Source organism: Embiotoca jacksoni, unplaced genomic scaffold (assembly GCF_022577435.1).
Source record: "Embiotoca jacksoni isolate LCO1_2020_lvr unplaced genomic scaffold, fEmbJac1.0.p SCAF_2, whole genome shotgun sequence".
NCBI lineage: Eukaryota > Metazoa > Chordata > Actinopteri > Embiotocidae > Embiotoca > Embiotoca jacksoni.
The window spans coordinates 24,024,918-24,042,128 of record NW_027185340.1 but is presented as its reverse complement, the minus strand read 5'-3'; the positions used below and the strand labels follow the sequence as shown (position 1 = coordinate 24,042,128).

General features: G+C 45.9%; 1 protein-coding gene across 7 annotated transcripts in view; it reads right to left on the bottom strand.

Annotated features, from left to right (window-relative positions):
• Positions 1-16,988, bottom strand: part of lrch1 (leucine-rich repeats and calponin homology (CH) domain containing 1) — an 89,133-nt gene extending 72,145 nt beyond the window's left edge. For 3 of the 7 annotated variants that reach the window (XM_069155153.1, XM_069155147.1, XM_069155148.1), the window contains exon 1: positions 16,587-16,987. In XM_069155153.1, the coding sequence (XP_069011254.1) occupies positions 16,587-16,812 (226 nt within the window). In that variant the 5' untranslated portion in view covers positions 16,813-16,987. Of the gene's footprint in view, positions 1-16,586 lie in introns of all 7 variants that reach the window. The other 4 variants (XM_069155150.1, XM_069155149.1, XM_069155151.1 and 1 more) reach the window with 3 other exon arrangements.
• Positions 16,989-17,211: the final 223 nt, after the last annotated feature.

Sequence of the window (17,211 nt, the reverse complement as noted above, 5' to 3'; positions counted from 1 at the left end):
GCTTCCCTTCGCTCCGTTTCTCTCTGAATCTCCATGTTCTGTCCTCCGGAACAACCAACGTGAAGCGCCTGTTACATAACGGCACTATTAGTTCAAGTGAACATCCACCCACATCAACTCGCTCTGAGAATAGCAAAGCTCCATGTGCACAATCACTCACCAGCACACACACGCACACACACACACACACGCGCGCGCGCGCGCGCGCACGCACGCACGCACGCACGCACGCACGCACGCACGCACGCACGCACGCACGCACGCACGCACGCACGCACGCACACACACACACACACACACACACACACACACACACACACACACACACACACACACGCACGCACACACAGCTGAAGGGTTCGTTCCATTTTTTGACAGAACAAAGAAAAACAATGTGTGTTTGTTTTGTTGTCCCGTAATTTGCTCGTGACTCAGCGGGGACCGATGTTTCGTCCTCCTGCTGCTCTGTTGCTCGTCTGTCCCACTTTTCTGCCTCCTTGGAAGGAAAAGTAGGACGAGAGGAGAACACCCAGAGAGATCCGTCTGCTTCCTTATCTTTTACAGACACACACACACACACACACACACACACACACACACACACACTGACTTTGCTCCATAGCGTTAGGTAATTATGTTGTTACAGATATAAAATGAGACTGTAAAACGTTTCAGTAACTGGAAAGTGGACGACTGAGGTTGCAGCTTCGCAAATTAGCAACAGCCAGAAAACAAACTTAAATCTGAGGGGTGGTGAAAAGTTGATATTCCAGATAAACTCATTTCTAGAACTGGTCCTGGTCAGTTTAACACTTCATCTGGTCTACCAATGCAAATTGTATGATTGATGATGTGAATTTTTCACCACTGCAAAGCTGATACGAGTCGTAGAATTCCTCGTGACGTAATCACAGAACTGAAGTTATGTCTGAGTAACCACTGCACAAGTTACCTGGCAACCCTTTGTTTATGAGGGAGCGGGGGGGGGGGATTAACAGCATGCCCTAAAAACACTAAAACACAATCATTTATAACCTGTAAACAACTTGAAACACAAATAATTGTACATTCACAGCACATCTGTTAGGGATGTGTTGTGTCGTCGCCGTGTTGCAGTGTCTGAACTCATCTATAGCACATAATACAAGAGAGGAGTCGTTCCTCCTTCAGGCCACCAGAGGCACCAAACCCTGAAGGCAGCGCAGTGCAGAGTTGGAGCGAGTGAGAGGAAGGCTGGACACAAACGTGTTGCCATGTCAGAGGACTTTGCAGAAAAGGAAATTTAGAAAGAAAATTACATTTCAAGTGCTATACATGAAGACATCAAAATATGATACTGTGTGTACTCCTGACAGTAGAATTAAGCCACTATAAATATATATACATATATATATATATATATGTATATATATGTATAAATATATATATAGATATAGATATAGATATATAGATATATATATATGAGACCGAGGTGTCGTGTTTGCCTGGTAAAGTAATGCCAGCTTCTGACAACACAATATCTTTGTCTGGTAGGCGTCAGATTGGGCCGGGACGAGGTCATAGATTCTCCCAATTCACACGGTCCCAATTGCAGCTTGCCATCGTGGAGACGGGGGATTTAGATGACCGACTTTGGAAAGCCAGAATGTGAAGAAACAAAGGTGAAAAAGTGACGTTCCACTTTGGCTGATGAAAACGTTCACGACCCGATGGAGTCGCATATCGTCCGCACGCGATGCCACGGCAGTATTAACCGTCCACAGAGAACCCAGCCAACCTGATTACTGACTAAACGGCTTCTTTTGGACCCGTGAAGACCTCTGATGTAAAGACTTGGTGTCCATGATGTGCAGCGCTGCGCAGCCTCTCAGCTGTATTCTGTCTGGCATTCACACACAAACAAAACGCTGCGGGGTGTGTGTGTGTGTGTGTGTGTGTGTGTGTGTGTGTGTGTGTGTGTGTGTGTGTGTGTGTGTGTGTGTGTGTGTGTGTGTGTGTGTGTGTGTGTGTGTGTGTGTGTGTGTGTGTGTGTGTGTGTGTGTGTGTGTGTGTTAAAGGCTGGGAGATCTCTCTGTCGGTCTGACCCAGTAACCAGCAGACAGTCATGGATTAGTAGCACAGTGGATTTACAGTGTTGGGTGATTATCCAGGGGGGGTTGACACATAGGTTTGTGTGTAATCACTGTCTTTTTGAATCCTTTACATATTTATTATTTACTTACAGAAAGTAGAGCCTACTTTGTATTTATTTAAATAATAAATAACTACATATGGCTGATAGGTGAGCAGAACTCAGGCTGAGCTGTAGCGCAAAGAGAAACACACGTTGACATTAAAACGAGGCGATATGGCCCGAACATAGTATCACGGTATATCTGGTTATTTTCGCGATACTTTCCTTTAAAAGACTCAAATCTACACAATTAGAAAAAATGAAATTAAGATGAATCAGCGAGGCTCGTACGGTTAACACGTCGATACGCTCTGGAAGCTGCAATATGCTGCAATTTGGGTAGCTAAATGGTGAAATAATAAACGCTAACAAAAGCTAACAAAATGTAATATTCTTGAGAGTCTGTGGAAAATCAACAACAAAAAGACATTTGGCTCATAACAACACTCTGAAGAAATGTCTTTCTGGAGTTTAGCAGGTTAGCTCGTAAGCTAAATGATGTAAATTACTGCTAGAATTTCTTACTGATGATTTTACATTAGCGTTAGCTATTTTACACATGAAGCTGCTTTATCACGTGATCCGACTGATGTTCTACTTTTGTTCTTTTTGTGTTCAAGTAGAGGTGTTCAGAGCATGTCTGTCAGAGATGAAGGAGAGTGTATTTGTATGGAGGATTTCAGACACACAAACACACCGTTTCTTTCCTTCAAATGTAAAGATGCAACACTCAACATCCATGAAGAGAAAAATGTTGCCCTCGGTTTAAAAATAAAGGAGAGAGGTGATAAAACAGATTTTACCGTAAAGACGGGAAGACGAACGGACGGACGGGAAGAAAAAGCAGAGTGAGTGATGGAGGGGGAAAAAAACAAGTTTAAAAATAGAAAGATAGAAAAAAGAGAAAATGGAGGAAAAGCAGAAGAGAACCAGCAGGCAGAGACATTAACAGGATTACAGAGGGGGTTTCCACAAACTGGCAACCCACCAGGCACAATGTCAACACACACCACCCTGCTGCTGACTGACACACAAACACTCACACTCACACACACACACCATCATCATCATCATCAAATGCAACAACAAACCCCCCACCACTGACCCACATCTTTCTCTGCTGTCAGCATATCACTGTCTGTGTGTGTGTGTGTGTGTGTGTGTGTGTGTGTGTGTGGCCCCTGGCAGGGCTGCAGGCAATGGCAAGCTCACCAAATAGCACCCACTCCCATCAAAACACACCAAAACGCCACCACACAAACACAAACATGCTGCCTGGCACCGTAGTAATTCTGGATAATGAGGTCTTTAACATTCAAATGTATTATTACATGTGGAGGGTGTGTCAGGGTGGTGGTGGGAGGGGGCGGAGGACGGAGGGGTGTTGGCACTAAAATAACACACACACACACACACACACACACACACACACACACACACACACGGTTTGTTTGTACAGAAACATCAGAGGATTTGTTCTTGGAAGCTGTTTGAAGGAGGGCGGGCACTTCCAAAATAATACCAGGCAGGTAATTGGATTAATCATCTGTCCATCACAGACTGACATCAACCAATCAGATCATTACCGTTTTCAAACAAAAATATTCTTGTAGATGTCGCTATAGCTGGCGACGGGCATTTTAAGCAGAGATATTATTCAATATTCACCGGGAAGTATTTCTTCGCAGAATGTCTTTCATGGCAGGAGTTTCACCGGCTCGCTTAGAAATAGAAATATGAGGAACAGGAAGAGTATCAGTGCTGAGAGGGGAGCTCAGTTTCACTTACATAATATCACTAATATAACTCACCCTGTCAAATTGTATCCTTCACAATGATACTGGTGTCATTTTTATATATGATAAATCAAATTCAGAACATGATAATGGCAATTTCAGATGTGTTTACATAATGATGTCACGCTGACACACAACCCGAGGAGTTGGTTCTGAGAAGGAGAACGACTTTACTGAATATACAAAGGCAAACCATTACAGTCATTTGACAATTATATTGTTTGTAATGGGATGTTCTTAAAATTAATAACATTTTTCAGTATCTTTCATATCGTCAAAGATTGTTACTGAAATGGATTATATTTATTTATTATACTGATGTGTTTGACTCGTGTGCTAGTGCACAAATACAGGCTGTTTACAGTCCGCTTCAACGGATGGAACGGCCGGACAGATCAGAAGTTTGTGGAAAATATTTAAGGATGTCATCTTCCCGCATAGATAGTTAGATAGAAATCATTTTCAGCAGCCACTGATTGGTTACTGCAAAACCAGGGCATGAATTCAGCAAAGAGAATGAAGAGATAACGGATAATGGAAGAGAACGGTTTCATAATGAATCACAATCTTACAGCTCCACAGCCGAGAGAAAAGATGAGCAACACCACACCTCAAATATGTACTCGGAAATACACTCTTTAATATGCACGTTAGATTCCATCACACACAAACACCACCGCCGTGTGATTTCATGTCACATCTGAGCGGGTGTTTACATCGCACTCTGGACCAGACTTTTCATCAGTCTGCATGTGGATTTATGTGTTTGTGTGTGGGCATATGTTAACGTTTATTTACGTATGCTGGCATGTGCTTCATGGTGAATTAGGAATTAGGAAGCCTGAAGGAGAGCGGCATGGAAACAAGTGTGTGTGCTTGTCACGGTGAACCAGTTACGGATGTGGATGTGGATGTGTGTGTCTGGATGTGGATGTGTGTGTCTGGATGCCAGTTTAATGCCATGAGGATTTAAGTGGGGGATAGAGGTGTGTGTGTGTGTGTGTGTGTGTGTGTGTGTGTGTGTGTGTGTGTGTGTGTGTGTGTGTGTGTGTGTGTGTGTGTGTGTTCTGGGGGTGAATGTGGCCTACATTTGGAGGGATGAGACTGTTCCTGTTTATTTATTCAGAGGGATTCAGGGACTGTCAGGACACAGAAAGTGTTCATCTCTGATTTAGAAAGCAACGAGATGATCTCATTAGCTGCCTCCACTGTATTACACACGTCTCTTGTTTGTTTATTAGACAAAAAAACAATACAAACTATTGTTCCAATTTGATATTTTCCCGTTTGCTTCAAAACTGTTTGGATGGCGGTGTTGATACCTTGACTTTGGTGCGGGTTTCTGATTTCATCTCCGTGGTTGGTCCACCCAGGTGGAGCCTGCGTATTGTAAACACGGTATTGGCTCACAGACGCTGTTCATATTTACTTCTTACTAAACAAAGCAAAAGTTATGCGTTTTAAAACAAACGCAGCGGTGTGGATGAAGCATCGGTATCAAACTTTGGCTCCAAATAGTGAGGTGCTTTTTTTATTACTAGATGGTGTTGAAGCAGTCAGATTGGTGCCATCAAAATATCCGTTGATTACCTCAGTCTTATTCATACTTTATTTGTTCCCTTGTATGCCCCTTAAATTAAACCTGAACGCTTCCACTCTTTTATTGTTTTTATTACCTACGGGTGCAGTATGAACCGTAGTACGATGTGAAAGCAGAAAAGTGCCTGCAAATGTGACACCACGTGATTCACAATGAGTGAGAACACAATCTGAACCCGCTACAAACAAATGCAAATCAAAAAGGATGATGGGTGGCGGGAGATGGATGCACATCCAAAGACTTAGAAAGCCAGAATGAGTACTTCAGATACATTTCCAAGTCGGTTTGCAGTCCAGGGGAGGGAAATTACAGTTTGTAATTGATCTCTGTCCATTGAACAAGCTCCCTGTGAGTCAGCTGGTTGAGGTGTATATAAAAGATAACTTCTCTGTTCGAGGTTGGAAGGAAACTCGCTGCCGGTATCAAACCACACCTGAATGGCTGTAATGGAATCAGCTGCTTCCAACATTTCAAAAGTAGTTTCAATATGACTGAAATTCTGGTGGAGACATTGAAGTGGTCTTTGAAGGAAACTGTGATGTTCGTGTATCAATACTTGATGTGATATGTATTGGATGAAGCATATTACAGTCTGATACAGGTTAAAGAAAAAAACAAGATCATTTGCATATAGTCGTCCACGCACGATATTTACAACTGGTTCATATCATGTTGTGGCACTGCAGTAAATATTTGCAGTGAGATGCTAAGAGTTTGGGGACACGATATGACCCCCCGGAAAAAAAAGAATCGGCAGAATTACAAAGTAAATGTGACGCACCGGTTCTCTTACAAATTGGTGGAATTGCCGGTTGGTAAAGCGGCGGCCTGGTTTCACAACAGAAGCTTCTTCCCAGGATCTCTGCGGTATTAAGGCCAAAACACACAGGCGGCGTACGGCACGCGTCAAAACAGCCACTCCTGTCGGTCTCCATGGCAACGCACATGGCAGCGGCGGCTACAGGCGTCCCGTTGGTGCTGTTTAAGGGGGGGGGGGGGGGGGGGGGTGTGCTTTTGGCTTTAGGGTCCGCAGCCATGTTAGCAGCTCTGTGACGCTGTACTTTGGCAAAGCAGCGCTAAGCCTGAGCTAAACGCTAACGTCAGCACGGTGATCATGTGACAGCTCGTAACGACGACGCCAACGTGCTGACGCTCTGTTCGTAATATTACCTCGCAAACATTTGCTGCTTAGAGCTAAACGCAACAGGCAAGCTCGACTGAGGCCGACGGGAATGTCTACAGATCCAGTGATTGAATAGCGGTGGTATAATTAACCAGTATACTGTGGATGGTGCCGGTTGATACAAACATCCGCACTAAACCTCACGGTCACAGCTAACCCTCCAAACCCTGCCGTCAAATGAGTCCACGGGCTGAAGGACACGCAGCCGGACAGAAGTCTGTCCATGTGTGTCTGTGTTTTGTGCTCCGCGGAGCAGCTTCACAGAGACCGCATGCAGCAGACGAGAAACACTGATAGAAAACAGCCTCAAAAGACCTCAATTAGGCACCACACACACACACACACACACACACACACACACACACACACACACACGATGTGACCTAAGCCCATCGCTGCACGGCTGTAATGACACAAATGCGACTGCAGATCTCCGTCTGGACCGACTGTGAACTCGAAAGAAAGAAGAGATCTGCAGAGAAAAGAAAGTTGAAAAGCAGATGATGTCATGTGTGACATCATGTGTGACATCATGTGTGACATCATGTGTGACATCATGTGTCCCGGTGAGACAGCGTGAAGCCGCGTGGCAGCCGGACTCGCTGGTGTCAGGTATCAAAAGCACAGAAGCCCTTCCTGCCCACGTTCAGCGATCGGGTGTCGCTCCGCAAAGTCGTGACCTCCTCTGATGGACGAGGTCCTTTCTGAACACACTCAGGTCGGAGCTGCAACCGGGGTTCGTTTCATCATCACTGTCGATTCATATCATTTTTTGATTCATCAAACGGTTGTTTGGACTTTTAATGGCTCCAAATTTGCATCCTTTAAAAGCCCATCGCAGACTCCAGAGTTTTTAGATGATACTGAAATGTTGGGAGGGAAGATTCATTTTTGACTTTGGGAAAACAAACTGAAGTTAATCAGTTGGTCCAAATAATGTCTTTCATCCAAAGCATTCGACTGCATTTCACCGGCTTCATCCGCTGACGGGAGTGAGCATAGCTGTCATCATCCGACCGAAGACCACCGTCAACACGACGTCCACGAAACCGACCGCATGTCCAGAAACAAATAAAACACATCAAGTTGAGAAGATTTTGTCCGGTTGAAGTGTTGTTGTTTTTGCAGTGACGGGGGGCTGCAGCCTGTGACAGCTGACACACCCAGAGCTGGTGGACAGACGGTCAGACCTCCAGACGGCTGGACGGATGGACTGACGGCAAAGTAGGAGCAAGAATTTCAAGGTCCCCAGAAGATGTATCCCACTGAGTTTGGTGAACCTCTGACTTTTCTTCTAGCGGAGGTGGAAATGAAACCGCTGACCGAGTTGGTGACGATGAAAAGTGGTGCAAACATTCATCTTCCCCTCAATAACCTTGATGATCTTCAGTCCTTTTTCTTTTATGACCGAATACCTGCAAGATGAAGGACAGCCTCGCTTGTAACTTTGTTTTGTATTAATTCCACTGTTTGTGTATCGACACCCCGGAGGAGAGTTGGCATAAAAGCGAGTGTCAGTCCACTGGTTTGAGTCTGCAGCTGTTTGTGGGCGAGGAACCATGACAACAAAAGCGATGCTAAACGTTAGCTTGTTAGCATCGTCGCTGCAGGCGTTTCAGCCTCTCCGACTGTGGAGCCTAAAATCTGAGATCCTCGCTGGTTGTCCTGCTTCAGCAAATGAACATGGCATGTTTGGTAACAATTAAGAAACTCCATCTGTTGGACAGCTGGAGCTGGACTTCACAAATTGGTGTGTGTGTGTGTGTGTGTGTGTGTGTGTGTGTGTGTGTGTGTGTGTGTGTGTGTGTGTGTGTGTGTGTGTGTGTGTGTGTGTGTGTGTGTGTTGGTGGTAGGGGGGAGGAGAGGGGGGGGGGGGTCTTTGATTTTCCTGACAGGAAAAGAATGGAGCTGTTGCCTCCTGAAAACAATGAGGTGGGGAGCGGCCACTTCCTGTCTCTGCGCTGGAGAGACGATCAGCACCTTATTGCTCCACCTTCCAGTGTCCTTCCAGTGTCCCTCCAGTGTCCCTCCAGTGGATCACAGCACCACCCGTGTTCAGGTCAGCCTGTGCTCCCCCCGCTGTCACCGCTCCATCTCTCTATGTGGCAAAAGCTGACGGACCAGAGGCCATTTTTAACCTGACATCTCTGAAACATTCAGAAGTAATCGAAGACTTCTTTTGGTGAACTTCAATAGAAAAAAAATATATTACAGTGAATGAAATCTGAGCCTGAAACTCACCATTATTGATTTATTGATTTATCTGACAAAAATGGTCTTCAATAAATCATTTTACACCTTAGTTTGACCAACAGTCCAACACAATCAGCTTCTCCATGAGACAAAAGCTGCAAATCCTCCAGTTTAAGAAGCTGGAACTACAAACTATAATCAAAATAGCTGCCTGTTGACTTATCAGACGGTTGAAGCTCTGATTCAGGGTTATTTGCTTTGGCCCAACAAAGCATTGTATAAGCTCATGTTTAGTCTCCTTAATCTGAAAGTGCTGCAAATCCCAACCATGATGACAACAAAACGTACATTTTATGCAGCTAAAAAGTACATAAAAGTTGTTCAACTGCAATGTAGAGCTGCAACTGGCCTCCACCTCATCTGTGATGAATGACGGTTCTCTCTCTCCTCTTGATGCTCAGGTGTTGTTCATCCTATTTCACTGCCTTCACAACAAAATGATGAATTTACTATTATTGAGAATAAAATGGAGATTTAAGATGTACATTTTCTGTAAGAACAACAAAATCACATTTTAATGAAATGCAACTTCACGCAACACAAACATTTCGTTTTGGCCCGCTGCTCTCCATCCACATAAATGCATGGGCCCTGCAAAGGAAAAAATATGTGCCCACCTCTGCTCTAATTGAATCATCTCATCAATAAAACAAATTCAATATTAGCTGGATGACGTCACCAGAACAAAATCTTAACTTTACCTTAAAATGGTGCACCGATCAGTTTCGGCCATCACAGCAGCACAGAGTGGTAATTATATAACATGATGAACTATGTGTCTCCATTCTGTTATGTACTTTTCATTAGATCACAATAAAGCGAGGCTGTGCAAGAGTCCACCTTCACTCTGTCCTGCCTGATTGTCTTTCCCCTCCGGTGTCCATTCTCTCTGCGTGGCGTCTCTGTAGCTGCTCGGTCCTCTGAGACGCCATCAACCGCTCCGTCGACTGCTTCATTCAGTATGTGTGAGGCATGGCCAGTGTGTGTGTGTGTGTGTGTGTGTGTGTGTGTGTGTGTGTGTGCGCGCGTGTGTGTGTGTGTGTGTGTGTCTCTCTTTCCTTGCCAGCTGTCATTACGTTCAGGTGTGGCGGGAACACTGAGCGGATAGACCCTCCTCTGATCCAACACCCCTACACATTCCTGGAAACCCACAGCTTCCTGTGCGTGTGTGTGCGTGTGTGTGTGTGTGTGTGTGTGTGTGTGTGTGTGTGTGTGTGTGTGTGTGTGTGTGTAGTAAATGAAAGGGAAGGAAGAGCAGTGAAGTGGAGGAAGAGGGTGGTGAACTCGGGGTATATCACGCCTCAGGAACACGTGACATGTGACCCAACAGCAGAAAGACGGCGTGTCCTCCTCTCACGTTTCTTGCAGCCTTCCCGTGTTGCTGCCGCACAACGACGGACTCCCACGTAACAACGAGCAGCTTCAGACCTTCTGTAGCATCACTATCAGGCCAACATGACCGCCTCCACTTGGTCCATAAGAGGCGGGAAATACAACCGGTCCTGTGTGAATCCCACACCGAGTCCGTGGACGTGGCTGTCGGTCCATTCCTCGGTACCGCGGGCCTCCATCTGTCCTCTGCTCCTCAAATGTGGTCGTTCGTAGCTGTACTTTACCGTTAGCTTACGGTTCACGCAGTGTTTTAAAGAACGGCGGTCGCCTGCGCTCCTGTGTTTCGACCAATCACTGTTCACTTACATCACCGCAGTTCCTATAACGTACATAACCGATAAAAGACTCCCGATGTTGAGCTCAGGACTCGGTGGGGTTCAGCTGCTGCACCCGAACTCACCGAGCCGGAACCAACGGAGACTTTCTTCCAATGTGAGCAGAGGGCAACGCCATGTTGGTAAATGACCGCTGCAGACGTTACAGACTCCAGCTTCAACACCGCTGCACCTGTTCACAGATCATTTTAAATGTGTGTTTGTCAACTCAAACACATGAACTTAAAACTACATTAAGAAATACAACAAAAAAATGACTTCACCTAAAAGAAATGTTAGCAGCAAACATGTTCAGTATAGTGCATTATAATTAAGCAGAAGATATCAAAGCTGATTAAATATGAATTTACACACTGAAATAATAATAACTGACCGTAGCACTGCTTATTTTCCAATAGCTGCGAATATTAAAGGTCCTGATTGAGAGCTGAAAGCTGACCTGCTTCATGTATTGATACGATATGAAACAAAAGGGGGTTTGACTGCTGGACGAGATGAGATACGATCAGCAGATAGTTTCAGGAGAGGAGACGTCTCACTGTTGGAAGCACAGAAACACTCGGAGGCGTTTGTATGGAACGGCGACTCGGATGAATCATTCAGCGCTAATGGACGAGAATCTAAACATTTACGAGGACTACAAATTTGCACAGTCGTCGAATCGCACAGGGAATGTTGTTTCTGTCAATACACACACACGCGGGCCGAAGCTGCAGTGTGTGTGTGTGTGTGTGTGTGTGTGTGTGTGTGTGTGTGTGTGTGTGTCCACCGAAAAGACCACCAAACGCTGTCGCAGTGGGTATTGTCTGGAGCTGGGAACGTGGTGGGAAGCAGGCTGCTGCTATGCTAATAGACACACACAGATATACACACACACACACACACACACACACACACACACACACACACACACACACACAGCTAGAGCTCAAGGTTAATCTTGAACTATTTGTTATAATCAATTACTTGTTTAAATCTAATTTTCCACCACACTCTCTTGTTCCAGCTGCTCATTTGTGAGAAGCAAATTGAAACGATTTGGGTATTTGAACATCACCTCGGGCTTTAAGAAAGTCTGATGAAGATGGGAAGATAAACACAGAATAACTGCTAAAGAACGTAATAGTCAATTTCATCTCTATGATAGGTCACAGACGTCTGGTTCCAGCCTCCCGAATGTGAACACATGCCAGTTTAACTGGACGCGGTTGGATGGTTGACCAAATATAACGAGACAATTACAAAATGACAACCTGGGCTTCAGGGAAATGCTGATAATGCAAAACATGAGGCCGATGTATTGTAAAATGACCCAAAATACAACCTTCAGACTAATGATGCCTTTAGAACTCAGTTTGAGCTCTAAAAATGTCCCTCCCATCTTTAAAATCCCTCAAAACGTCAAGTGTTCAGCGTATAGCCGCGAGGATTTCAGCTTGACTACGTTTAGAGGAGCGTTCAAGATACGAGACATCAATCACCTACGTACACAACGGTAATTGGTCAGAAATAAACCTCATGTGCACCTTTAAAACCTCAGCTGGTTGGCTGTTAAATGACATCATCACATAAACAGACACACTCACACACACACTCTCACACACTCACTCACACACACACACACACTCACTCACACACACACACACACACACACACACACACACACACACACACACACACACATTCCCGGTCCAGCATTGCCGTTGATCCCACCACACTAAAGCAGACTGACTGGTCGGTTTAGTCTGGAAATCACCTTCCTTGACTTTTCTGTTCCTGGAAGCATGTGATGTCATCACTGGTGTTGACATACGATGTGTATCTCTGTAATGTCTCCAACTTCCTCTGCTGTCTCTTAATCGAAAGCAGTATTTTCAAGGCCATGTTTTTGTCTTTTTCTTTTTCTACTCTTAACTCCATTTTTTCTTTCAGTCTTCCTGATTACGACCACGTTGTTATGAGTGTGCACCGAGGACAGACGGTGTGAAAATGTGCTGCATCATCTACATATTCAACCCGGTTCAGCAGGGCCTGCTGCTGTGTGGACTACGGTCTGTTTACATGTGAAACATTCGCAACATATAAGCTATAAATATATGATATTAGATGTTTATTGTCGCTATTGTAGTTTCGGAGTTAATAAGATGATGCTCCAGTCCTTATATTTTCATTACAACTAAATGTATCGTGTAAAAAAACGTCCTCCCTCGATGCCGGAGGCACCAACTGTGTCGCTGATCGCAGCCGTCGCCTGTGATGCCAACAGACACGAACAAATGGTCTCGTCAAATCAGCAAAGGTCAAGAAAATCCAGTCCAGTAAAGCTTTTAGTCCAAAACACATTATTACATCCATCATACACACGATCCGCTGCTGCATCATTTAAAACTTCCCGGCAGGTATTCTTAATTTAATTGACCACGACTTCTTGCTGTTGAATTAAAAAGTGCATTAATTGAACTGCTGTGGGATCCACTCGTAATGCAAACATTATTAGTTTTAAAAATGAACCATGTTAGAGGGTTCCTTGTGCAATTCACCGAATCAGTTCTCTGAGGTTCTGTTTCACATCAAAGCAAAATTGGTGTCGTCACTAAAAAAAACAAAAACAGAATGGATCTGGAATCGAATCGGGACCTTGTGAATCGGAATTGAATCGTTTTGAGGAAACCGGTGGCGATAACCATTCAGTCCGAGCTGTGAGCGACGGTTCTGTGACGCGTTGTTAAGTATCAAACAGAGGAACGCAAGATCAGGCAGGAACCACAAAACAGCCCCGTCTCTATGGGACTGCCATCTTTTCTACAAACACCATGAAAGCAGATGGAGGAGCCTCGTCTTCACTACAAGTTCAGACTCGTGTGGCTGCCGAGTTCAAACTAGACTGATGCACCCAAAGTCCTTACATGTGTGTGTGTGTGTGTGTGTGTGCGTGTGTGTTTTTCATGTGAGTATGTATGTGTGTGTGTGTGTGTGTGTGTGTGTGTGTGTGTGTGTAATGAACTGCTTCAATCTGTTATTTTGAATGTGTCTGTGTGAGTGTGTCCTCCACGTGTCCGTCCATCACAGCGACTCACTCCGTTCCCTCTGGTCTAATTTCTCTTCACAGGTTTGGACTGAGTTGCCGTGTGATTCGATGACTCACCTGTTTGGCACCGTCAGGCCGGCGTGTCGCTGACATTCACTCCAACATGTTCTCATTTACAGATTTTTATTTTTTAGTTCCTTTGCACCTAAAACATGAGCCTCATGGCAGCAGGGTTTGAACTAATGAACAAACACCGGCGATGTAAATATTCACAAAAATCTCCTGCAATTCGCTCAGACGACAAGATGCCACCGTCTCGGCAGGTGGAGGGCTTTACGAGAGGAAACAAATCTTTCTGCTTTCGCGGTCAGCTCCACGAGAAACTCAGCATCCGAATCCATCGGACCTCGGTCGGCCTTCCAAACCCGAGTCCTCGTCTTTTTAACCGCATCACTCTGAACACCTGAACACCTGCGGTGACTTAGGTTCAGCTTCAGAGAAACATCTGGAGAAACATTATGTTTACAAGCGCCACAAACTCTCAGGAAATCAAACTCTGCGTCTTGCGCAAGGTTGAGATGTGTTGTGTTGGCGTGCCGCGGGGCAGCGAGTGATTACCGCTCCGCTGCCTTCCTGTTCGGTGGAATTCTCCAGCCAAAGAGAGAACACACACACACATATTTCTGGCTTGTGGACGGTTATCAGCTGCAGCTGTCATACCATGATGCATATTTGTTCACCGTGTTCTGACGATTTTCGACGAAACTAGTGACAGGTTACCAAAAAAACAAATAAAACAATATTTTTAAATCGACAGTTTAATTGATAATAAAATGATAAACTGCAGCTCAAACACATCCAGTGTTATTAAAGAGCCCGATCAGAAGGACTCCGGGGTCCCGATGAGGGTCTCATATGGGGGAGCTTTCAATGATCTGTGCTGGACTGGATTGGAGATGAAATCTTAGCACTTGAGATGAGTAACTAGACTGAACATTCTGGGATCAAAAAAAACAAAAAACCAGCACATTTAACAACACGGCTGTTAATAAAAAGCTCTGGGATCCAAACGCCGACAGACAGGAGACAAAGCAGCTGTGAACAACTGCCCAGTGCCGTCACCTTCCAGGTAAACCTCACAGGTGTGACGATGCAAACAGACTCAACAGTGTGTGCAGAAAATGGACAGAAACATCATCAATCAGCCGGCTGCATCCTAAAACCCGGCAGCTCTGCTGCACGGTGCTGCGGAGCTGCTACAGCCAAGCGCACGGTCCTCACGTCACTGCCGTCTCCATCGTCTCCCTTCGTACTGCCGTGCGTGTGCGCTTATGGAAGCCGCATTTCTGTTTTAGTGTACGTGAACAAAAGTTAGAGAGAGAAGTGCAGCAAACTCTCCAATCCGACGGAGACACAGCGCTGAGGAGAAAACAAGACATCCGAGCGAAGCAGCTATTAATCAGCGCGTCTGAGATTTCTCCTTCGGCCCCAAATCAAAATGGGATTCAGTTCGTGTTGCATCACTGCAACCTTCTACTGTGTCTTAAAAACTGGATGAACATGGAGACAAAAACCATCTGCAGACATGTGGAAAATATGTATTTTTGTAACTTGAGTGAACTGAGCCTTCAAAGCATGGCGCCGCCGCTGACATAACATAATCAGCCTGCAGCCGAGGCTCTACTGAGGTTCCTGCACATTGAAGCAAATCAGCTTCCCAACTCCTCTCCGAAGCTGTGGTCATGGATCCATGTAATGGACTGAAACCAGTCTGTGGAACCAGAGCCGCAGGTCACTGCTGCGCACGTCAAAACCGGTCAACCGGCTCCATAACAAACAACACAAACCTGCACTTATACCACCTGAAACTAAAATGCCAACGCTGCGTTTAATACTGCAAAAAACAGGCGGACAGCACTGATGGAGGGAGTCATTCTTCCTGTTCGCCAACGGCCGGAGACACCAAACCACTCTGCTGCAGAGGGACGAGGAACAGGGACTGCTTCACCTCCTCACCAGTTAAAGTCATGAGAAATACTCAGTCCCAGGATCTGCACCTGCTCAGGTACAGAGCCGACACATCACCTGCCCTCTTTACAGCCAAGTCCACAACAAGGCCTCCTTCAGGAAAAGCACGTTCCTCTTTTTACACATAACACATTCCCACGTGTCATCCGCAACTCTGCTGGGAACTGTGTGTTCTGACCTTAAACATTAAGGTCATTGTAAAAAATAAAAAAAATACCAACTCCCATGTCTGTCAAATAAAACCTGCACATGTTGAGTGTGTCTGGGTCCTGCTGCTCACAACATGAAAATGGATTAAACGGAAGTGGTGGGGATTTCCACTGAAGGCCCATAACTCCGTGATAAAACACTCCGTGCCCACTTTCACTTCAGCTCTCCACAAACCCGCAGTCTTCAAAATGAATCGCGAAATCACAGATCAACGGGCCATTCAGCTGGACCCTCACAGCACTGAGTGGACGAGGTCAAAGTCAACCGAGCATCCGGTTCAGGTGAAGCACGCACGCACGCACGCACGCACACGCACGCACACACACACACACACACACGCACGCACGCACGCACACACCGCCGGGGTTGGGGGGTTCGGCTCCCCGCGTGGGTTTAAATGACGGAAATGCCAGCGCCGTAAATGACGTACAATGATTACTGAGGCGAGTATTGATGAAATACAATGTAATACTATTGAGGCTAATGTAACGCGTTACAGCGAGGACTCGTTACAACACCCACCCCACCCCGTCCCCGGGTTTTATTCTTAAAAAGCCAGCCGTGGAGACAAACCAGAGAGCTTCCTACCTGCCTCCACCGTGTCGGTCAGGTCGTGGTTGGCGGCCGTCCGGGGAAACTCCTTCAGTTTTCGGGAGCTGAGGTTGAGGGCGCCGCTGGCCGCCGCCTCCTCCAGCGCCCGCTCCAAGCCCCGGTTGGGAGGCAGGTTGGCGCCGCCGATGTGAGTCTGGATCGACGGAGAAGAACTGAGCTGGGAAAGAGCAGGGCGAGCCGACTCCGGTCCCAACGTCGCCATAATGCTGCGCCTCTCCGCTGCGTCGGTGCCGGTTTATATCCAAGAGAGCGCGCGGGCTCAGCTATCGTGGGGGCGAGCAGCGGGACTCTGTTCCCGGGCGAGGCGTGTCGTGCCGCGCGGTCAGATTCCTCGTGATTGTCGCCGCCGCGTCTGCCTCGCTGTCTGTGCGGAACGTCAAGCGTCAGAGATACTGGAGCGGTGTGACATCCGGTGGTCAACCTTCAAAATAAGACACTCGCCAACAGATCTTTAGAAATCAAATAAAATGAAGTTGCGAGTAAAATTCACGCATTCCCAATGTAACGTCAGTGAAAGTAAAACGCTATGATCATTTCCGGTGTACTTAAAATACCAAAAGTGAAAGTATTCATTTTCAGAACAATGAATAACGTAGCCTAT